At 44.4% G+C, this 23434-nt stretch overlaps 2 protein-coding genes and 1 long non-coding RNA gene across 5 annotated transcripts in view; 1 reads left to right on the forward strand and 2 right to left on the reverse strand.

Annotated features, from left to right (window-relative positions):
- RUSC2 (RUN and SH3 domain containing 2) overlaps positions 1-4392 on the reverse strand; it is a 59452-nt gene extending 55060 nt beyond the window's left edge. For both annotated transcript variants that reach the window (XM_060154884.1, XM_060154888.1), the window contains exon 1: positions 4131-4392. The gene's annotated coding sequence lies outside the window, so the exon portion shown is untranslated. The remainder of the gene's footprint in view (positions 1-4130) is intronic.
- Positions 1-23434, forward strand: part of LOC132523556 (uncharacterized) — a 43952-nt gene that overhangs the window by 18987 nt on the left and 1531 nt on the right. The window contains exons 1-3 of one of the 2 annotated variants that reach the window (XR_009541559.1): positions 4512-4565; positions 7547-7642; positions 23208-23302. This is a non-coding gene — a long non-coding RNA (uncharacterized LOC132523556). Of the gene's footprint in view, positions 1-4511; positions 4566-7546; positions 7643-23207; positions 23303-23434 lie in introns of those variants that run through there. The other variant, XR_009541558.1, reaches the window with a different exon arrangement.
- Positions 9914-23434, reverse strand: part of LOC132523553 (phospholipid-transporting ATPase FetA-like) — a 48464-nt gene continuing 34943 nt past the window's right edge. Inside the window, exons 12-22 of the mRNA XM_060154889.1 lie at positions 23180-23344; positions 20929-21040; positions 19541-19646; positions 19043-19190; positions 18320-18503; positions 16628-16851; positions 15232-15315; positions 13654-13899; positions 13344-13482; positions 12383-12513; positions 9914-12286 (exon numbers count right to left, since the gene is read on the reverse strand). Of these exons, the coding sequence (XP_060010872.1) occupies positions 12095-12286; positions 12383-12513; positions 13344-13482; positions 13654-13899; positions 15232-15315; positions 16628-16851; positions 18320-18503; positions 19043-19190; positions 19541-19646; positions 20929-21040; positions 23180-23344 (1731 nt within the window). The 3' untranslated portion in view covers positions 9914-12094. The remainder of the gene's footprint in view (positions 12287-12382; positions 12514-13343; positions 13483-13653; positions 13900-15231; positions 15316-16627; positions 16852-18319; positions 18504-19042; positions 19191-19540; positions 19647-20928; positions 21041-23179; positions 23345-23434) is intronic.

The raw sequence follows: 23434 nt of genomic DNA on the forward strand, positions 1-23434 counted from the left end.
TGAAAGAGAACAGAGAGCTTAGAAATAAACCTGGCATATCTGGTCAAATGATACTCGACAAGAATGCCAACACTATTCAAAGGGGAAAGGAAAGTCTTCAACAAATGGTGTTAGGAAAACTGGATATCCACATGCAAAAGAATTAGATTGGGCCCTTATCTTACACATCATACAAAAATTAACTCAAAATGTATCAAAACCTAATCATAAAAAATAAACCTATTTAAAAAAACTTAGAAGAAAACACAGGGGAAAAGTTTCATGACACTGGATTCGGCAATGATTTCTTGGCTGTGACACAAAAAGCACAGGCAACAAAAGAAAAAAATAGGTAAACTGGATCTCATCAAAATTTAAAACCTTTTGTGCATCAAACGATACTATCAACAGAGTGAAAAGGCAACGCATGAAATGGGAGAATATATTTTCAAATCATAATATCTGATAAGGGACTTCTATCCTGAATATATAAAATACTCTTACAATTCAACAATAGAAAGACATATAACCCAATTAAAAAATGGGCAAAGGATTTCAATAGACTTTTCTCCAAAGATATAAAAACAGCCAATAAGTACATGAAAAGATACTAAACATCACTAGCCATTAGAGAAATGCAAATCAAAACCACAAGATACCATTTCACACCCATTAGGATGACTATTATTTAAAAAACAAAACTGAAAATAAGTGTTGGCAAGTTTATGGAAAAACTGGAATGCTTTACATTGTTGGTGGAAATGTAAAACGGTACAGCCACTGTGGAAAATGGTATGGCAGTTCCTCAAAAAATTAAACACAGAATTACCATATGATTCAGCAATTCCATTTCTGGGTATATATCCAAAGGAATTGAAAACAGGGACTCATATTTGTACACCAATGTTCATAGCAGTTTTATTCACAATAGCCAAAAGGTGGAAACAACCCAAGTGTCCATCGATGAATGTGGATAAAAATAATGTGATATATACATACAATGAATTTTATTCAGCCTTAAAAGGGAAGGAAATTCAGATGCAAGCTATCACATGGATGAACCTTGAAGACATTATGTTAAGTGAAAATAAACCAGTCACAAAGAGACAAATATTGTATGATTCGACTTATGTGAAGTACCTAGAGTAGTCAAATTCATGGAGAAAGAATGTAGAATGGTGGTTGCCAGGCGCTGGGGGAAGAGGAAATGAAGAGTTAACCGTTTAATGATTATGCAGTTTCAGTTTGAGAAGATGAAAAAATTCTGGAGATGGATGGTGGTGATGGCTGGGCAACAATGTGAATGTACTTAATGACACTGAACTATATATTTAAGAATGGTAAAAATGGTAAATTTTATATTATATAAATTTACCACAACTTAAAAAAAAACAGCAAACATGGTACAAGAGAAGTTCTGAGTTGTTAACTTTTCGTTAGAATGCACTCCACACCCCACCCTCATCCCTTGAAGTTAATCCAGAGCAATGTTTATATCTGGCCACTCAAAATAATATGCTCATTTTGCAAGACAGACTCATTTGACAGGAATTACAATATCATATGTCAATGTTTGATGCGTGTTTTCTGGGTAACCTAAACACTGACCAATTGCACTATCTCTACAGAGCCTGCCCTTACCCTAACATGCAGTCAGTGAGCCATCTCAGTCAAGTGACATTTAATAGGGTGCTCAGTCATTGTGTATGAGCAACAGAAGAAAAGGATGAGTTATTGTCCTAAAGTTGCAGAGAGAAAAACAGAACACATAAGCCTTCCCATGAACTAGGGTTGCCAGATTTAGCAAATAAAAATACAGGACACCCTGCTGTTTATCTGAAATTCAAATTTACCTTGGCATTCTGTATTTTATCTGGCAACACTCTGAAGTATTGGAAGTGAAGAAAAAATAAATCAAACAATCCAGAGTGTTTTGGGGCTATTGAGGTCTTAACAGGGATCCTAGACAGGGAAAAGTAGAAAAGCCCATTAAAAACATATTGGTTAACAAAAAAAAAAAGTACTGGTCTCCAGATACCATGCCCCTGCTTAATTCAGCTCAGGAGCTCTTTCCTGCTTTCAGTATCACTTTGTAAAGTTACAAAGATAAGTCAGAGAATGGTAGGAAGAAAAAGTAAAGAAGGATAAATCAAAGCTAGAAATGGGTGAGAACATACCCAGCTTCCAGTTAGGCAGGCCTTGCCTCAAAAAGGAACCTTAAACATTTAACAAAAAGGAACCTTAAACACTTAACATAAAAATCAGAGGAAATCAGATTCTGACCTGGCTCAAAGCAGAAAAGAAACAATGATGGTGAGTGTGCTATAGTCATACAGTAGAAGGGACACGGGTAGCAGAACACCAGAGAGAGTGGTGGGATCTCCCCTCTCCCCTAAACCATATCACTGCTTAATTTCCATGGAGCCTGCTAAGAAACTCCAGTCACTATTTTACCTACTAATATGCTGAGCCCCAGTGACAATAATGCCACTATTAGTCAGGCAACTACTTAGCTTATAAACTCCCGCAGCTTGCCAGCCATTGTTTCATCACTCAGCAATATCATCCACTTCCCCACGGAACCGGGGCCAAAACTGAGGTCGCCGAACCCTGTCTTAGCTTCAGGAAACTGAATCTGTTCAGGTCATCCTCTTAGGAATCAACAAAAACAGGTTTCAGGCTTTCTGTTCTTTGAGAATCCCATCTTTAAAAGGCCTGTGTTCTTGTTTATTATTGACAGTGTTCACATAGCAGTAACCCCTGCCTGATTCTGGTCTACTGAGATATAAATGGCCCATATGACCTGATCATACTTCAGTAGTATTTAGGAATCTTTCATATTTCTCACACTAGGCCAGCCTGGGATGTCTACCCCTCCAGTGGAGGAAAGGGGAGGGGAGGTATCCAGGAGCTAAAAGGGTAAAATAACTGAGGTCATTCCTCCAACCTGTCCTGAAGCACTAGCTGACCAGCTACACTGAGTAAGGTTTAAAAACTGTGGCTAGCCTCCACAGTTCTTCTTTAGAGGGAGCAGTTAGTCGCTAGGGCAAGAGGAGGGGCGTCACCTGGGTAAAGCTCTTTCAAGATTATCTGGGCAGCCTCTGAGGCACACTGACCAATAAAAATTTCTGCAGCCTTGGCCCTGACTTTTTTTTTTTTTTTTTGGTAAACAGAACATAAAGGGAAATCAGCTGATAAATAGAAGCTTCTATGTAAATGACATTAGATGCATGAATTGAGACTGAATATGTTCAGTCCTATGCTCCCAACATAAGCACCACAAGTAATCCCCTAGATGCCCTTCCTTTTTTCCCACTTCATGTAACTAGTGACGTTTTTCCCACTAAAGCACTCTGCCTCACAGCCTCTGCATTGGTCTCATTCATTCACCCACCCATTAAATATTTACTGAGTGCTACCATGTGCCAAGCACTGTGCTGGGCGCTGGAGATACAAATTAATAATGTACGGTCCTTGCCTCCAGGGCAGTCCCATGGTGTCCTCAGGGCCAGCCTGGTAATCCCAAGCCAACTCTGGGCAACGGGAACACGGTGCCCTTTGCAACAGGTAAGAGCGGTAGCAGGGGACTGGCAAACTGCCAGTCCAAAGGTTTTCCCAAGGTAAAATGGGATGTGAGAGCGATCCCAGCCCGGCTCAGGCAGACACCAAGTTGGGAAGCAGGGGCCAAAGGGGCGGAGGGCGCAAAGGACCCGGTTGTGCGGAGGACCCCGCCGCAGTCGCCGGGCTGAGTGCTAAACGGCCGCGCTACCCCAGAGCCGTCACTGGAGATGTGGGTACAACGATGACTACTGGGCGCGAGTCAGCTGAGGGGGTGTCTCCGAAGGGACACTTTGAGGAGACAGTTGGGGTGGATCTGGGGTGACGCCCAAAAGGATGGTTGGTCCTGGGTGTTTGAGGGTTCGGTGGATGGCAGAGCTGAAGGGTCAGGACAGGACTGAAGACGAGGTCGGTCCAGAGGGTCGAGGAAGACCGGAGGGTGAGGTTGCGGCGACGAGGGGGAAGGGCGGAAGGGAAGGGGCGCTAAGGGTTGTATAGGTGGGCAAACTGAGGGCTTTTCTCCTAAGGGATCATTTGGAACGCGAGGGCAGTGGGTCTCCGGGACTTCTTCCGATCCCGAAGAGACGTCCTACCTGGTTTCTCGCCTCAGTTTAGTCCTACGGCGTAGGCGGCGGCGTAGTCTCGCGCCCTGCAGGGGTCGTGTTGCAGCCTGGACCAGCAGGCGCCCCCCTTCTCTCAGACAGCTTGGTAACGTCCGGTCCCCCCTGCAGCTGTGGCACCGATGGTCCGATCTGAATTGCCTTCATGCCGCCCCTCAGGACGGCCAGTGGTTCGGTCCGCTGTGGGCCAGCGGGTGCTCGCCCACCTCCCCGCTCCTGCGGCTATGCGCGCAGCGAGTCACGCGCAGTGCTTTCCCGCGAGGGGAGCGAGCGGCGAGGCTTCAGCCGTGGCCCCGCCTTCTGCGGCGGCGCCCCGCCCCTTCGGGGGTGGTGCCGGGCTAAGCGGGCTGGGGTGTACTGGAACCCGGAGAACCCTCGCCCGCAGCCTAATTGCCCTGTGGAAGGCAGGTACATTTGCGCATCCACCTTAGCCTAATGCCGCGATTCTCTGCCCGACACCGCAGTAGAACCTCTTGGGAAAAACAGAAAAACAAAACTAAAGCCTGACCTCAGCCGAGACCAGTTGAACTGGAAGCACGGGTAGGGTGGAGTAGGGGTGGGATGGTGCCCAGCCTTGATATTTTTAAAAGCACCGCATGCGTAGCCAGGGTTAAAAAGCCCGGTAAAACCTAGAACGGACAAAGACTGTCTCCTTTGGCTAAAAATTTAGTCAGGCTTTTCTGGGTCTGCCCTGGACTTAGGTTGACTTTGGGCTTTCCTCTTTGTCCTTGTAGAATCCAGTTTGAGCAAGGATCTCACTAAATCAGTTTATTGGAAGTTCTCCGCCCTTGGTATCTGAGCATCCTTGGTGTCTTATCACCTTGGCCTGCCTTCAGCACGAATTCTGTTGAGTTGGTCTACCAAGAATCCCCCTTACCCCTGATGTTTCTTCTTAGTAACTGCTATGATCATGTCCCTCCAAAATTCAGATGTTGAAATCCTAACCCCCAAAGATTAGTAGGTGGGGCCTTCGGGAGGTGATTAGGTCATGAGGAGCTCTCATGATTAGGATTAATAGTTTTATAGAAGAGATCTCACAGAACTCCCTAGCCCAGTCCTCCAGGTGAGGAAATCTGTGACAAGAGAGCACTTAGCAACCATGCTGGCACCTTGATCTCAGACTTACAGCCTCCAGAACTGTGAGAAATTTGTTTATAAGCTACTCAGTCTGTGTTGTTTTTTGTTTGTTTGCTTGTTTTGTTTGGCCGCGTCGTGGGGCATGCAGGATCTTCGTCCCCAACCAGGGACCGAACCCGTGACCCCTGCATTTGGAGCACAGAATCTTAACCACTGGACCACCAGTGAAGTCCCTATGGTGTTTTATTATAGCAGCCAGAGCAGATTAAGGCTGTAATTTTCCACCCACTGACCCCTACCCTGCTCCTTGGCTAATAAATTACCACTTGTCTTTGTTGGGGTCTGAGTTGAACTCAATCTCTCCCCCACTGCAGCACCCATTGCAGTGGTTCCTATAGCTACTTCATGGTCCCTGCCCCCCTCAGCCCCCGTAAATAATATCTGCCTTACCATCTTTAACAAGTGTCATGAATAATTTTTACTTTAACGGAACTCATGCACTTCCTGCTCCTAGGCAGGGTGTATGTGGGACATTGAGGATTGTGTTGTCTTCTTCTTCTATCCAAAGAGGGGTGGGGACAGGTGGTCATTCAACAAATAGTTATTAGAACCTCACTAGGTTCCATCCTCTGTGAAAGAGTTGAGACTGAGACCCTGTGCTCTTCCAAGACCCAGGCTTGTTGGGTCAAGGAAGCAGATAAATGTCATACTGTGTAATGCATCCTCAGGCTTCACAGAAGGCATGTGAGCTGAGCTTGGAAAAATGAGTGGGAGGTAAAGGGTGTGAAGGAATCAGCATGTGCAAAAGAACAGAGGGGCAAAACAACTGATATGATTGAGATGTGGGATGTGATGGAGAGAGCACAGCAGAGATGGTCAGGGGTGTGATAATGAAGAGCCTTCCATGACATGCTAAGGAGTTGGGACTCATCCAGTAAGCAGTGGAGAGACACTTTATGTGAAGGCAGGAATGGTAAATCAAATATGAATTTTCGAACTACAATTCTGGGGGCAAAGTGGAGAGGGCTAGGACCAGCCAGGGAGACCAATGGAAAACTGGATGTTTGTGCAGTTAAATGGTGCAGGGTGGGGACTTAGCCTAAACTAGGCCAATTGGAATCCCTTCCCTGAAAATTTGGATTTGGGGGAGAGAGAATTACACCCTTACTCATTGTTAGACTTATAATGGAAATTTGAGAGTGCCGAGTGACCATCTTTTACTTGTCAAATGGCCTGAGTAGCAGAGAAAACCAGTTTGCTGAGAAGTATCAATCTGTTGCCTAGAGAGGAGTCAAGTCTAGACACAAAGAGACTACTCCCCAGCAGCTGGTTCTACTTCTTACTGAGGCGAGCTTGATTGTTGCCCTAGGTTGATGACATATCCTTCTATCCATTCATATAGTCTCATTTTTGGCTTCAGCAAGTGGGGGTTACTTCCCGTTATTTGTGTTAAGGGATAATTTTTCAAAAAGGTAAAATCATGAATCTTATACAAATATAAAATAAATCTATATTAAACTCACTAATTAATGAGAGAACCAGTAAGACACTAAGACTGGTTCACATGAGTATTTGACTTTTAGAAATGTAAATTCTCTACCAGACAAAATTAATTTGCATCACTGGGAATAGGAATTATTTGCATTGTTATGGGCAAAAATATTTTGCATTATTATCAGTATTTGAACAGATTTGAACTTAAGAAATCTCACTCTAGTTGGAATGTAGATATTGAATTAGAGGAAAGTAAAGAGACCAGTTAGGAGACTGTGGTAATTATGATGAGAAATGGGAGGGTCTGAATTAGGACAGTGGCTGAGGGGTTAGATAAGAGGAGATAGATCTAAGAGAGATTAAGGGTATAGAATCTATAGCAGTGGTCCCCAACCTTTTTGGCAACAGGGACCAGTTTCGTAGAAGACAGTTTTTCCACGGATGGGGGTGAAGATGGTTCAGGCGGTAATATGAGCGATGGGGAGCGGCAGATGAAGCTTTGCTCGCTTGCCCACCACTCACCTCCTGCTGTGTGGCCTGGTTCCTAACAGGCCGCAGACCGGTACCGGTCTGCAGGCCAGGGGTTGGGGACCCCTGATCTATAGGACTTAATGATTAATGTGTCATTGCGGGGTGGGGGTAGAGTGAATAGTCTAGCATGACTCTCAGGATCCTCCAAACGCTGAGTTTTCTCCAAAACTCTTTGTACATATCTTAGAAGATTTGGAGCTAGAATTACAGGGAAATGTTGGGGCTAGGACAGTGCTCCCTTGTTTCTCTGTTTCTGGCAGTGGTAAATATGGTTATTTCCCCCACAGTTTCTTATAGAAAAAGATGTTAAGGATGAGCCAAATGGTCCCGTGACCTTTCCCTGTTCCTGAGAAGCTGTAGATGAGGAACAAGTATAAGCCTATGTAAGTTGGAATCACCTCTCTGTTTTTGCTATTGGCAGCTATCCCATCTAGCTCAAGTGAAAAGATCTCATCACCAACTCAACTTCAGGAAACCCCTCACGGGGTGCTCTCCTGGAATGAAACAGTGTCTTGTCTGTTTCCCTTTGGACATCTGCTTTATTCTTCTCTCTATGGACTAGACACATTGGCGTACTTATCTTCATACTTATAGCAAGTCATGGCCACTTTAAAACGGAGGCCTCTCTTCCTGAAACTATGACCTTTTAGTAACTATTCTCATCACTGACTTAGTTTCTTGGAATTCTAATTCCCAGAGAGAGCAGGTATATTGGGATTATATATCCACTCTTCACCAGTTGTGGCTGGGAGTAGTGGAGTCAACTGGCGCAAATATGGGACGACCTAGACCCACCCCATCATCAGGAGCTGTGTGGGAAGAGTCAGTAATCTATGGATTTAGCACCATTGAGTAAGTCAATGGGCTCATTTGATAAACCAGTACCTGCATCTTCTGTAGCCCACCCACAAAGTCCTTTGGTTTTACCTTCAAAATATATCCTCTATTCATCCACTTATTTTTACACTGCCTCCACCCTAGTCTAAGCCACCACCATTCCATGCCTAGACCACTGTAACTGCCTCCTAAATAGTCTCCCTGATGTCACTTTTGCACTCCTATTGCCCGTAGAATAGCCTGACCAATCTTTTCAAACTGTCCTTAAAGCCCTCCACTGCTTCTCATCAGACCTATCTAACCACACTCCCCTTTGCTCACCATGTTTTGTCCACATTAGGCTTCTGTTTCTTATATACAAAGCTTGCTCCTGTCTTCAGGACTTTACACTACTTACTCTGCCTGGAATGTCTTTCCATTAGATTTTTGCAAAGCTAGATCCTTCTAGTCACTTAAGTTTCATGTCACATGTTATTTCCTCAGAAAGTCCTTTTCTGACTACCAAATATAAAATTTGCTACCCCTCCCCCCTCACAGCCTCTCACTGTTAAAGCAGCTGTTGCAGTATCTTCACAGCACTTATTATCTGAATGATCTTGTTTACTTTGACATTGGCTCTTCTACTAGAACATAAGCTTCATGGTAGCAGAAACCTTTTCTGTTGTCTTTCACTGTATTGGCAGCATCTAGAACAGTGCCCAGACATGGTAGATGCTCAATAAATATTTGTTGTATATGGGTGAATGTGATGAAAGGGAGTGTGTGTGTGTGTGTGTGTGTGTGTGTGTGTAATTGGAACCTTGAAAGAATGGAATTTGTGGGGTCAGTTTAACTATAAAACCATTTTGTTTTCTACTCTTTTAACCTATTTATGAGACTTTTACTTCATGAATTTTCTGGTCAATTTTAGGTAGCAATCAGTACTTGTTACTTTAAGTTTCACTTGAATAATTAAGATGTCCACACTAATGAAATTATTTTTTAAACTTCTTACTTTAAAATTAAAGCGTTTCCCATCTCTCAGCTTGGCCCTATTGCAGGTGGCCATGTTCAGTGGGGCTTAGTAGATGTCTATCATTTCCCACTATCTCTTTCCCATGCCCCAGTTTGCTAATCTTCTTTCTCCAGGGTTTGAGCAGGGTGGAGGGAGAAGAAGGTTCTTACTTGACTAATACTGTCATAAACTAGTTTTAGTGTTTGGCAGGTATCTAAACCTGACAGGAAATTGGGTGTCAGTGAAGGCTCCCAGAGGAAGTGACCAAAGCCGCTGAGATTGAAGATCAGATACACATTAGCTAGATAAAGGAAAGAATATATTCTAAGAGGAGAGAACAGAAAGGGCCAAGGCACAGTGGTTTCTGAAGATAATGGAACCTTTGGGGAATTGCAAATAATTTAGTATGTGCAGCAGAAAGTGGCGATGAAGCTGGGGAGGTAGGCAGCACCAAGGCAGGAAAGCTATGATGATTCACTAAAGGACTTTAAACTGGCAAATGACATGATCTGATTTGTATTTTTGAAAAATCACTCTCTGTGGTGTGGATCATGGATTGGAAAGAAGCACAATCAAAGGCAGGGAGACCTGAGAGGAGGATGTTGGCATAATCTAGGCAAGAAACAATGAAATCAATGGGATTGGGAACAAATAGGAAGAGAAAGACTTGAAGACATTTCTAAGACAGAGTATATGGAACTTGGTAACAGAATGGATTGGATTAGAGGAATGGAAGGGAGCTGTCCAGAAAGACTTCCAGTTTTTTGGTTTGAGCTACTGGGTGGTAGTGCTATTCAAGGAAACAAGAAAAATAGTCAAAGAAGCAGATTTAAATATTCTTTCATTTTATTTGTTCATTTATTCAGTAGACATTTATTAAAGGCCCATCATATGTTATGAATAGATAAGTAAATCAATGATTACAATGCCCCGTGATAAGTGTCACTGACAGAGGTATACACAGGGGAGCAATTGAATAAATAGGACAGATATATAAAAGTCACACTGAGGAATTAGGGTAAGCTCTTGCAGGAGACAATGCCTAATCTGAGTTTTTAAAAAAATTGAGGTAAAATTCTCATAACATAAAACATTCTCATAACCCTTTTTAAGTATACGGTTCACGGGCACTGAGTACACTCACAATGTTGTTCAACCATCACCTCTACTTAGTTCCAAATATTCCGAGTTTTGAAGGGTGACTAGGAATTTGCTTGATGAAGAAGGGGGTGAGGGAAAGCATTTTAGGATATGAGAACAGCATGCTTGACCACATGAAGACCAGAAATAGCATGACTGGAGTGAATGCAGATGGGGGAGAAGTAGAAGACAAGACTAGAGAGGGCCTAATAATAATATGTTCATATTTTACCTTGATCCTGAAGGCGTGCAAAATTCTTAAAGGGTGCTGAGCTGGGGCTTGACATGATCAAGTTTGCAGCTCAGAAAGATAACTCTGGAAATGGTACCGGTGATACTTTAGATAGGGGAAAGCCAGGAAGATGAGAGGGGAGATTTTATGCAGTAATCCAGGTCAGAGATGATCAAAGTCTAAACGAGGACAATGGTAGTAATAATGGAGGGAACTGAAAACAGGACATGATGAAGATGCTGAATTTACATTACTTGATGACTTATTAGACATCAGACTATATAGGAAGAGTATTGTATGATTCCCATCATTCTGCTTTGGGTGAATGGGATGATGGTAGTGACATCCTGGGGTGAAATTTTGGGGGAAAATGTTTAATACAGGTTGGTGAGTTTCCTGAGATTCAACTAAGTGAAGGGTCTTAGAGTCAGTTTAATAAATGGATCTGGATCTCAGAAGAGAGATCTAGGATAGCGAGAGAGTTGAGAATCTTCTTTCTATTGGTAAATAAAGTCATGAGATTAGAAGTTGTCACTCAGGAAAAGTGTACAAAGAAAAATGAGCAGAGAACCTAGGGCTGAGCTTTGGGAACTAATATTTAAGGTGTGCAAAGAGGATAGAGCTATATGGTTAAAAGATGTGGTCATACTGAGGCCAAGATAGAGTTTAGGAGCAGGGGGAAAAACTGGAATGGAAGTGAAAACGTAGTTGGAGGGGGGAGGGAAATATTGGTCTCGTTCAAAAGGGGTCTATAGACCAATGATATTGCTTGGCCTAAGTTATTACCACTGGGGCCCTAACAGACAATACAAATCTCTCTACTCGAAAATCAGCAATTTATTACTTATCTGTAAACTTGTTAGAAGCAATTTCCCAAGTACATACAATTTCTTCTCAAAATAATTTTATGGAATGAAGACAAATGTTCACCAATTATGGCTTATGTCCCTCAAGAAAAGATTTTTTTAAATCCCCTGCAGTCTCCCCCTCCCAGTTCTGAGGCCTGAAAAGGTATCAGTTCTTGGGTCAAAGGGGTCAAAGAGAAGAGAAGGTGGCAAAATCTTGAGCTGTCCTATCAAGGCAGGAACCACCTCCATTCTTTCTTTGGTCCAGAAACTCTCCTTTAGCTTCTTATGACCAACTTTTCATAGCTGCCTCTTCCTTTTGCTACCCAGGCCCTGAATCCCTCAGATAAACCTGAGAAGGGTACCTGGGTGAATATGTTTGTGGGGAGCCCTGGCAAAATTTATGGTTGCTCTGGGTATGGGAAATAGGGCCCAAACTAAGATTCTTAGGTCCTATTTTCTTTTCCCTTCCCCACATTCCCCCTCTTCACACATTATTTCCACATTTGCTTGTATGGATTAAAACTTGGAAGGGTTGGTAGAGGGAGGCCTGACATTGCTTTTTCTTGAAATGCTGTAACTCTGACAGATGTCTGGGGGCCCTTTACCTTTCCTTGCCTTACCTGGGCATAGCCTTCTAGGGAATGAAGAGGCTGAGCCCCTGGAGTGAGAGTGGAAGAACAGGTTTATGCTGGTTTCCAGGGACTCTAATCTCTCCCTATTAAGTTGTGTGAATACAAGGGAGGAAGAGCAATGACTGACTCCTTTAGGGCTTCTGTAAAGGCCTCTACTTTTTAAAAGGAAAGCTGTTTTTCTTGGACATTTTGGCCCTCATTGTCTTGCCGGAAGTGATGAGGGCCCCAAAGCCCTGTTTGTGGGAGAACGCATAGGCAGAACGTTGAGAGCTTGCATGTTTCCGTTTGGTCCGGCTTGGGTGTGGCAGTGGATGTCTCATGCAATGATGAATTCTGTCAATAATCTAAAGCCAAAGCATGGGGGACAGGGTTTTTATCCACAGAAGCAAAGGCAAAGAGGGTCATGAATTATATCTGGGTAGATTCCCTGTTCCACTCACCTTGTCCACACTGACGGGCCAGAATAGTGGTTTGAGAAATTGGTACCCAATCACAGGCAACATACAGAGGACCACACTGAGGACAATACCCAGCCACATTTGCGGCAGGTTCAGAGTGTTCCTGGCCACACCTGTAAACAATGAGCCAGAAGGGAAAGGCAGAACCAGAGCCTAGAGGAAGGGGGCTGTCAGCCAGAACTTAGGTCTGTCTCTTCGGTCCAAAGAAAGAAGTTATTGATGTGGAGACAGTTAGTCTCCTGAGAAATAATATAAATGTGAAAGGATTGCACTGAGGTTAGGTCCCTGGTGCAGCCAAAGTCACTGTGAAATCACATGCCTTTGTCTCCCTCTAAAGGCCGGGCAGGGCAGGAGAGGTGGGGGTAGGTTATAGGAATCCTAGAGCATTGGCCTGGACACAAAACTGCGATAGAGGGTTTTGGAAGGGAAAAATGAGTGGCTTGACAAGAGGTAGAAGCCAGCTACATCTACACGTCTACTCTGTCTGTATTTTGTCCTCATCACAGTGGACATGAGAGAGAGGGAAATTAATGTGGGAGATAAGAAGGCAGTATGCCACAGTAGAAAGGACATTGGACTGGGAACCAGGAGACCTAGATTTGAGTCATTTTTTAAAAACCTCCAGTCTCTAAAATGGTGTAATAATCCTTGCCCTGTCTGTCTCACAGGATGCTTGTAGAGACCAAATTAGGTAAGAAGCTTAAAAATGTCTTAGAGACTCTAATGAGGTAAAATATTTCACCTAGCTAGATTTTGAGTCCTTTTAGGGCTGAGACCATGTCATAATCATATATATATATATATATATATATATATGATATATATATGACAGAGCCTAACACATAGTAATAGCTGCTCAGTAAACATTTATTAAACAAATGTACTTGGTTCACACTACCACCCCCAGCCCCAGCCCCTTGCCACAGACTGGGCAGAATCTTACCTAGGAACTGGAAGATGTTGGGGAACATTAGGCACAAGCCATCACTGTACAGGAAGAATAAGATGCAAAAGTAGAAACCCAGGCTACCCCAGGTGAAGATGTGGCTTATCATTGTCCAGTAGGTTGTCTCCAGGGCAATCTGAAAAGCACCCTCTTATGTTCATTAGTCTACAACCTGGGACCTGTCAGCCACCTCCCTTCTCCAATTTTGTAAAGGAGGATGCTCCCTTCCCACCTTCCCTCCCTCCTTCCCTTCCTCTCTTCCAGACAGGCTCCCCACCCAATCCCCTTACCCCACCACTGGCCACACCTGCACTGTGACCACGCAGAGCAAGGAGGTCTGCACTATCATGGAGAAGGACTGGTAGTCGGAGATTTCCTTCCCATCACTGCGCACTGAATTGTAAACGGTCCCCATAGGGATAAAGAACAGCACTAAGGAACTGTAGATCCCATGCATCAAACACTTCACAAATTCCTTCTTGTTGAAATAGAGGTTGTGCTGGCCTGGCTCATACAGCTCTGGGAAACGTAGGCTCCATGTTTCATTCACATCCTGGAAGCACCAGAGGGTAAGAAGGAAGGCTCAGGGTCTCTCCACAGAAGATCCCATTTCTAACAGACTAGAGGCTTCTCCCCTTACTGAGTCTGCTGTTAGTCTGCCTAGGAGTTTCCTCATGGATTACTTGAGAAGTGGAACCAGAGAACAGAGCAGTGACCACAGACCCTTCCTAAAGTCCTACTCTCCAGGCAAGGATATACGTGGTGGAAGAAAGCTAGAAGGGCAAGATGTGGAGTTAAGAAAGGGGGCAATTAGGATTGGGAATAGCTGAAGGGAGGACTGGAGCTTGGGATGGGGAAGGCAATTGGGACATGAGTCCCCAGTTTTAAGTGTTCCTTTAGTTGAGTATCCTTTGTGTCAAAAGCCAGTTGGAAGAAAGTGGGAAGCCAATGGAGACAAGTTAGTCCCTTAGAGGTATCTGTGTTCTGTGATGCTGCTCCCATTCCCATAGCTACTGGGAATTCAGGTGAGGGAATTCTCTGCGTGGATGACATTGGATCATCTTTATCTGCTAAATCCGAAACTTTGGATAACAAAGCTGGAGGCTTGTTTTAAGATGTTGTGGATCCCTAGAGTTAGACCATTGAAGCTGGATAGGACTGTTGAATGACATAATTCATCCCCCTTGTTGCTCTGAGGCTGTCAGCTACTTTATGGAGAATTTCCCTTCCTACCCTGATGGAGACCAGGAACCATGATCCCATGATGTCTTCTTTCAGCTACCTTATTCCTCTTTGGAGGCCCATTTTCTATTCCATGTGCCCAGGACTGGAGATTGGGTAGAAGAGGAGGGAGAGGTAGGGCACCAGGACCCTCAATGCCCAGGGAATTTCTGAGAGGGCTAAATGGTATCCCCTAGGCTGACTCCCTATGATTCAAGGCATCATATACCCATACTCCCATGTTTGGCCTTCAGGATTCCCACCTAGGCCTCCCTGAATTGGCTTATCTCATTATCTCTCTATGGGTCGCTCCTTTCTTGAAGCCCCTTGCTTTACCTAGTCCTGCACCAATAACTCTATTTCCTTTCACTTTTTTACACACTCAATTTACTGTGCAGCACAATTTCTGTGTTTCTCTCTACAAAGATAAAATTCACACAGGAAAACTTGGATTTCTACAACTGATGTTTATTCTCTGTGGCAGAGGATTCTTTACTTTATCCAATGATACCTCTGTAGGTGATCAGCTCCCTCCCTTGCTCTGTAAATTATTCCATTTACATTTGACTTTGTAGAGCTTGGCTATTGCTGTCCTCCTCACTCCTGGGAATGCTCTTCAAGGGCCCAGGGGCTTCAGCCCTAACAGGCTTGCTGCTGGTCTTACCTGGTCAAACAGACTCAAGCCCAGGACAGGGAGGGAGGTGTAGACCAGGTTGTAGAAAGTGATAAACCAGGTATCATAAACTGTCTGGAAGAATACCAAGGAGATTTCTTAGACTCTTCTCTTCTCCAAAGTCTCAGCTCCACCTCCCAGGTCCAAGAGAAGCCCTTCTGCCCTCCACCTACCCATCACCATACCAACCTAGAGCAGGATTTGGATTTCCGAAATCTGACTGAGAAGGCTGACCCCAGACTCTGTTTGGTCCCCGGGTCCCAGGCTGGGGTAAGTCCACATCAAACTTGTTTGTGGCCAACCTGGCAAGGCTGATTTAGACCAACCCCATCATGACCTGTACTGCTCGTCCCTACACAGAAAGGACCCAGAGTGGCTGCTAGGGAATGCTAGGTATAGCCCTGCACTCCCAGGCATGTAAGCCTCTGGGTTCTTTATCTGCTTATGGCATTCAGTAGTTTCTATAACCCTGGACATTTTCTAACACTGGCAAGCAGAACAGACCCGATGACCCTTCCCCAGCTGGGTGCTTCATTCTGGGCCTAGAGAGGGCTCCTTTCTTTACTAACCACAAGAGGTCAGCAGTAACACATATATACACATACACCTCCCACAAACCAGACTGGCTTTGTTAGACACTAGGGGTAGACAAGCCTACTATTGTCTGCTGACTGGTCTGTTTCCCCTGGAGCCCAAGGTAACAAAGGTAGTAGGGGATCTCCCAAGATAATCATTCCTGAGGTTGTTTCTCTTTGGGAATCCTTGAGAGACTCCTGAAAAACTTCTCATAGGAAAAGGGACTTCTCGTAGAACATCAACATCCAAGTGTCACCTCTCCCCACTTCTGTGGGGGAGGCTTCATATTCATTAGAGGAAAGATAGGGTGTGTTTGGCAGTGTGGTATGTCTGGGTGAGGAAGGAGAAGTAAAGGGAAGCTGTGTTTCCAAGTATGGCTACAGGTAAATGCCAGAACCAGTCTGTCTGGCAAGACCCAAAGGCCCCTTGAGACTTAGCCTGTTCCATAAAGATTACTCTGGACCCTAAAAACCCTCCCAGATCCAGGAATCTCACCCCCACCCCCATTACATATGTTTGGAAATTCTAGGTCTCTGTGTCATGGAAAAGATGAAAATATCTCATGGGAGAGTTCTGTTGGTAGGAGTCAAGGCCAAGTCAGAGCCAGGACAGAAAAGTTAGTGTTTAGAAATCTAAGGTTAAGTGTAGGGTTAGGAGATGGGATCATCATAGGTGAGGAGTTTAATGGATAGATGACAGCACGTCATACACACGTCTCTAGAGGAGAAAAGGGGTCTGAACTGGTTGAAGTGGGGGAGCGATTAGAAAAGACCCAGTTGATGAGAGTGGGGAATGCCACTTGACTTCCTACCTGTGCAGAGAACCCGCTGTAGAAGGCATACCAGAAGTGCACCAGAGTGAAGGCAAAGTTTTTGTAAAAGAAGTAGCTGAGAAACTTGCACATGCGATTATAGGACCAGCGGCCGTGGACCAAGAGTAGACGCTGAAGATAGCGGAACTGGGAGAAGGCGTAGTCACTGTTGAGCATGGCCTGCATTCCCTCCTGGCCATTGATGCCGACTCCAATGTGGGCAGCTGCAAAGAAACCCCAGAAACTTCTCAGCCACAGAGCTTGTCTTCTGGGCTCCCGGCCTGGGAAGTGTAAAAGGAAGGCTGAGATCATGTTGCATAAGCCCCTTATTTTACCTTTGAAAACACCGGTGGGCCCAGCTCAAGGTGGCACTTACTTATGGAGTCTTTTCTCCTTAGTGGATTGCCCCTCCCCCACAAGTCAGACAACAACTCCTTCATCTGCCCTTTGTTTCGGTTGCTGCCACTCAAGAACGCCACGTACAGCTAGTACTAGAAAACTGTCCTTGATGGTTTTGCACCTACTATAGCCATCTGGGCTCTTCCCTACTGCCCAGATGCTGAGGTAAAAATTTCTTGTTATCTCTCGAAGCCACTTAAATCAATTAAAGATGCAGGATGAATGTCGACCTAACATAGTTTTTAATTACCTAAGTTTATCTAAGGAGCCAAAATCCAACTGTTGGGAGGAATACGTGATGTACATACTTTGTTAGTAAGAAACGAGTTCTTCAGGAAGCTTAAGGTGACTTTTTCTGGATAAAGCAAGGATTATGCTTGATGGAAGGTAAGACTTAAGTTTCTAAAAGTTTTAATCAGTCTGTTATAATATAGGCCAAATTCTTTGATCTTCTGATATATACCTATTACATTGCTTAACAGAATAATTGAAACCTCTGAGGCTCTAAAAGCCAATGAAGTTCTAGAAAGTGGGGAAAAGAGCAAGAACACTTCCTAGTATTGAAGCCGAGGCTGGAATATCTGCTAGTGTTTCCAGTACGGGGAGAGAGGTTGGACTAGAGGACCCCTAGATGTTATCCATATCTCACAGAACCACAAGCTGCTGGAGGCTAACAACATTCAGCTGAAACTAGCACCAGTTTCAGCCATTTGCTTCTGTTGGTCCGAAGCATCAGTAAGTTTGCTATTCTTCTCCAGCCAGGGGAGTCAGGGCAAGCTCTTGGGAATATTGCCTCAGAGAGGAAAATATCCCTGCATCAGGCCGCACAGCTAATTCCCTGGTTGGGCAGCCCTGTAGTCTGTCTAACATTGCTCAGCCGTACAGCCTTCCAAAAAGGAACAGACCACAACTCCTGCCCAGGGGTCCTTTCTGTGGGCTTTGATGCCATCTCAGAAAGATGGCGTTGTAGTTGCACAGCCTGTTGTTCTGTGAATATGCACACGTGTTCTTATTGGAGCCATGGGTATCTGAGTGTGTGTGAGTGTTAACATACATGAATCTGAATGTGTGTGCATGACTGTGGATGTGGGCTGGTGTAATGATGTGTAAACAAGTGGGAACTGAGGTGTAGAGAGACACGAATGAAGCTGCAAAACACTATAAATGTACAATACATATGATATGCAGGAGAGTGAGCCAGCAACACAGTGCCACCCAGATCAGTTTTGCCCATGGAAGAAGGGAAGAGCAAGCCCGTGGCTAGGCACTACAGCTCCCCCATCCCTCACATGCCTTTGATCATGCTGACGTCATTGGCCCCATCCCCGATGGCCAGTGTCACCACCTTCTTGTACCTCTTCACCAGCTCTACCACCTGGGCCTTCTGAAGGGGTGTCATCCGGCAGCAGATCACTCCCTTGCACATGCACGCCGTTCGTAGCAGTTCCAACTCCAGGTTCCCTTCTAGAGCGTGGGCCTGCAGCACCAGGACACACCCACATTCCAGGCTGCCCCAAAAGACTCTTGGGACAGAACCTTCCTAGGCCCTCTCCTTCCCCTCCATACTCCCCTGTCAGGCAGAGCTTCTCCCCAGGTGCTCCACTCCCAAGGGCAGCCAAGCCCGCAAGTCAGTTCTAGGCATCCTGACCCAGCCTCCAGTGGAAAACCAGTGAGGGTCTCTCACTGGGTCAAATCAATTGACTGGGTTATAAGGCCAAGTGATTTTTTGGAGGACCTGGTTCTGCTCACTTCCCCCCCTTCCCCTATGTGATGGGCCACATCAGTAGTGAAGAATTTGGATAAGAAAGGACTATGCCCTTGGCTTCTCTTTCCTCGTTATTCCTGCCTAGAGAAGGCTGGGGAAAGGTGTCTGACAGGCAAGGGCACCTGAAGGAAGGGGGAATAGGGTAACTCATGGAATAGCAAAAGGATCTTGAAATTTCCCTGAAGTGGGTTGGACCTAGGAAAAAAGTTCCTTGGAAGAAGAGAACAGAGTTGTAGGTCTGTGTTGCCCACCAGACTGTAGCCATTGATGATCAAGCCGTAGTTGCCATTGGGCATCTCCTCGGGTATTTTGAAGGGCATTCGGGGATTTGTGGTGAGGTAACTGTTTACCGGGTCTGATTCCAGTAGAGACTCAGGTTTCATCTTTTCCCTTGCTGACCTGAAAGCCAAGCGTAATGGTTAGTGTCTGATCTGAAGCCCCAGAGCTTAGGAAGGAAAATGTGTCCTCTGCAGAGCACCTCCCAGGGCCTCATACTCAACTGCTTTCTGAGACCTGCCACAGCCTTAGGTCCCAGACCATCTACATACAACACTTCTCCACCTCCACACTCCAACTCCTTGAGCCCTAATGCTTCTTCACAAAATTCTCTCGAATATTTTAGGTTTTTTTGTTTTTCCCTCCCCCATTTCTCCTCTGTTCTTTCTGGTACTGTAGGAGCCATACTGGGTGAAGTGATGGGTGGGAAATCTTGGTTCCAGGGACAGGCTGTGGCAGCTCTCCCATCATACCTGAGTTCTTGCCGAACAGTCTCATCATCCTTGCCTTCCACGATAAACATCCCATCCATTTCATCCTCAAATATGTTACAGGCATAGGCAATGTTCACAGCAGTCTCTGCAGGGCAAGGGGGAACACAGGTCGCATTTTGGCTGGAACAGGGTCTTTACAGTGTACAGGTACAAAGGCACTAAACAGTGGCCTGCAGAGCCCATATGTCCATATTTGCCATGGATACAGTCAAAGTGTGTTTTTCGTGAGCCAGTGGAGACTATATTCAAACATCCAGAGGAAAATGTCTACCTGGTACAGACTTGCAAGTTATTTATCAATAACTAGGATCATTCTGGCTTAGCTTTCTCTACAAAGCCTTCCCTTATTCCTTAAAGCAATTCCTGTCTGTATTCACTTCCGGCAATCTGGGTATATTTCCTTGAACAGCACTGTGCCTGTTTCTATGCTAGATTTTATGGGGGACTGAGATATATTTAGGTTGTAGTCTTTCCTTTGCATCAAGAAATCTTGAATTTGGAATAAAGTCATACTAAGGAAAACAATTTTTTTTAATTAAGTCCTGAACCTTGGCTACAAGTAGTATCAAAATTCAGAGGAGAGATTGCAATTGTCTTAGAAAGTTTCTTATAGCAAGGCCTTAAAGGATGAGTAAGATTTGTTTAGGGGGAAAAAGAATTTCAAATGGGGAAACAATCCAAACAGAGGGCATAGAACAGGAATTGGTTCAGGACGTAATGAAGATATGGTCACATTACGACGGAGATAAGGATGTGTAGGTAGCAACAGATTATCAAGGTCTTGAAGTCCAGACAGTGGAGTCCGACTTTACCATGTGAAGTTGCTGTAGGTACCTGAGGAGAGGAGTAACATCACAAAAGCAGTATTTTAGGAAGGTTAAACTGATGGTTGTACGTAGGCTATATTGAAATTAATAAGCTCAAGAGACAGATCAGTTCAGAAGTTTCTGCAGAAGTACAGCCAACAGGGGACAAAGGCTAAACTAGGGTGGTGGCATAGTTAAGAGGATTTTCAGAAGAATTAGTGGAACATGGTAAGAGAGTAAATCTTTGGGACAACAGAGAGGGTATAGTCAAAGACAACCCTAAAAGTTTTTAGCTTGTGAGTTCCTGGATGACAGAGGCCATGTCTGACTGATTCATCTCTGTGTTCTCCATGCCTAATACAGTATCTGGCATAAAGTACTATATATGCTTAGCAAATTATACGCAAGACTGGGAGTGAAGGTGTCCTCTAACGACTTGACCTGGGTTATAAGGTATTTGTCAAATAAATGGCTAAGAAAAAAAGGAAATGAAAAAGAAAAAGAAGAAATGGCTAAGGTGGACAGGGAAGAGAATTGGTCAGGCAAGGAGCTCCCCTTTACCTTGCTTATCTCCAGTTAAAACCCAGATTTTAATTTTGGCTTTGTTCAGGGTGATAATCGTCTCAGGTACTCCATCCTGCAGCTTGTCGTCTATGGCTGTGGCCCCTAACAGCTTTGAACAGAAATATCAGTGCGTGAGGCAAAGGAAGAGGCTCACTGCATTTAGTGGTACCCAACAACTCGGCTGGCACCTCAGCATCCTCTTTAGTAAGCTGGCTGTGTCCTGGCACGAGGACCCCAATGGTATAAAACTCACTACACTCTGCCCCTCAACAGACAGCTTTACAACCACACACTGAAATCAAATTTAGAAACATAGAATATAAGGAACCAAAGAGGGAAAAGACTTGCCCAAGTCGTACATGAAGCTTTGTGCCACTTCTAAATCCTCTGTTTCTCAACACACTCTCACTTCTCCCTTGCTTCATAGCACGTTTCCTGGCTTTGGTCTCCAAAAGCAGTGGGTCCCAGACAAGGGATCCCCAAATCCAACTCCAGTTTTTTTTTCAACTCTAAAAGGGCTTGGGTGAACTTCATTTGTTTGTACCTACTTAGGGCCTCTAAGGTTTTCAAGGCCTTTCCCACACTACATTGAAAGTATGTTGGTCCAACACCATGCCGTCTCTCAGTGATACCCTAATAGTACCGACTGAACACAGGGATGGGCACCGGCACTGGGTCTGAGGAACTGACAGCTGGACAAACTACTGACTGATTTCTGCTAGGCCTCTAAAAGGACAGACTAGAAATACTAACCACAGAACTGACTATGGAAGGAGATTTGTGACCTTTGGGATCTCTAAATTTTCCCATTTGGTATCAGCAATTTCTCTTTTTATAGCAGAGCCTGTATCAATCTGGTCAAAAATTTTGGGATCATCCTTAACTTCTTGTATCATATTCTATAATCTAAACCATCAGCAAATTCTGTTTGTGCTACTTTTAAAAGTGCACAGAATTTGACCATTTCTCACCACTTCCACTACTTCTATCTGGTCCAAGCCATTATCATTTCTCGCCTGTACTATTACAACTACTTTCTTTCTTTCTTTTTTTATTGGGGTATAGTTGTTTTACAATGTTGTGCTAGTTTCTACTGTACAGCGAAGCAGAGTTCCCTGTGCTATACAGCAGATTCTCATTAGTTATCGATTTTATTCATATTAGTGTAAATAGGTCAATCCCAATCTCCCAGTTCATTCCACCCCCTCTTCCCCCCTTTGGTGTCCATATGTTTGTTCTCTACGTCTGTGTCTCTATTTCTGCCTTGCAAACCGGAAAAGCAACTACTTTCTAAATGGTCTCCCTGGGTCTGCATTTGCTCCCCTACAGTATAATCTCAACATGGCAGCCAGACTGATCATTTTAAAAGCTATCACATCACTTCTCTGGTTGAACTCTTCAACTGTTTTCCATGGCTCACTATAAGTCTTTATACGGGCCTGTCAAGACCCCTTACTGCTTCTCTGTTTCATGTCCTTTTATTGTCTCCTCCTCACTTACACTGTACCAGCCACATGAGCTGCCTTACTGTTCTACTAACAAATTAGGTCTGCTCCTATTTCAGGGTCCTTGTTCTTGCTGTTCCTTCTTTCTGGAAAACTGATTCCCCAGAGATCTGCTTGGTTTGCTACCTTCTTCAGGTCTCTGCTCAGATGTCTCCTTCATAGTGAAGACTAAGCACCCTATTTAAAATAGCAATTATACTCTACCCTCTACAATACACACACATATGCTGATACTCCCTACCTTTCTTCCTGGCTTTATTTTCTTCCATAGAACTGTCATCACCTAACATACTGTATATATATTACTTTTTTGTCTGTTTTGCCTACTACTACATGCTCAGGGCTTAAAACAGTACCTGGCACATAGGAGGCACTTAACAAATATGTTGAATGAATGAGTGAACATTATTGTCTTGATTATTCCATCAATTAGTTCTGGATCATCTAATTTGTACATTATTCAGACCCTGATTTCTTCCAGATTTCTTAGCTTCTGTGGACAGCTTTGGGATAAGAAACACTACCAGAAAGATGAAATTTACAACAAGTACATTCTTTCCTTATTTATGGATTTCAAAGATCCAAGATATCCTGAATCAGCTTGGATTCCAGTACCTAGTATCCAGAGAGAGCCTGAACCTATGATTTGCTGGAAGCCATTCTCAGAGCCCTTGCTCAGTCTCCCGACTGCTCCCCCGCCCCCAATCCTGCCTCCAATCTGTCCCTGGCTTCCTCACACTAACCGTCAGGTCTTTTTCGATCTCTTCACAGACCATTGATATTTTATCTTCCCGATTCTCCAAAGACAGATAGGCTTCACTGTGCTTCCTGTTCCAGTCCTGGAAGAATGCATTGTCCAGTTCTCGGTAGGCCACCATGAGGGTGCGAAGGCCATCACTGGCAAAATCCTGGAAGACACGTGTGCACTTGGGCTGGGTTAGGGCTGAGTTAAGGAATGACAGAGTAACCCCACAGGCTCCATCTGCCTGCAAGATAGG

Source organism: Lagenorhynchus albirostris, chromosome 7, assembly GCF_949774975.1.
Source record: "Lagenorhynchus albirostris chromosome 7, mLagAlb1.1, whole genome shotgun sequence".
NCBI lineage: Eukaryota > Metazoa > Chordata > Mammalia > Artiodactyla > Delphinidae > Lagenorhynchus > Lagenorhynchus albirostris.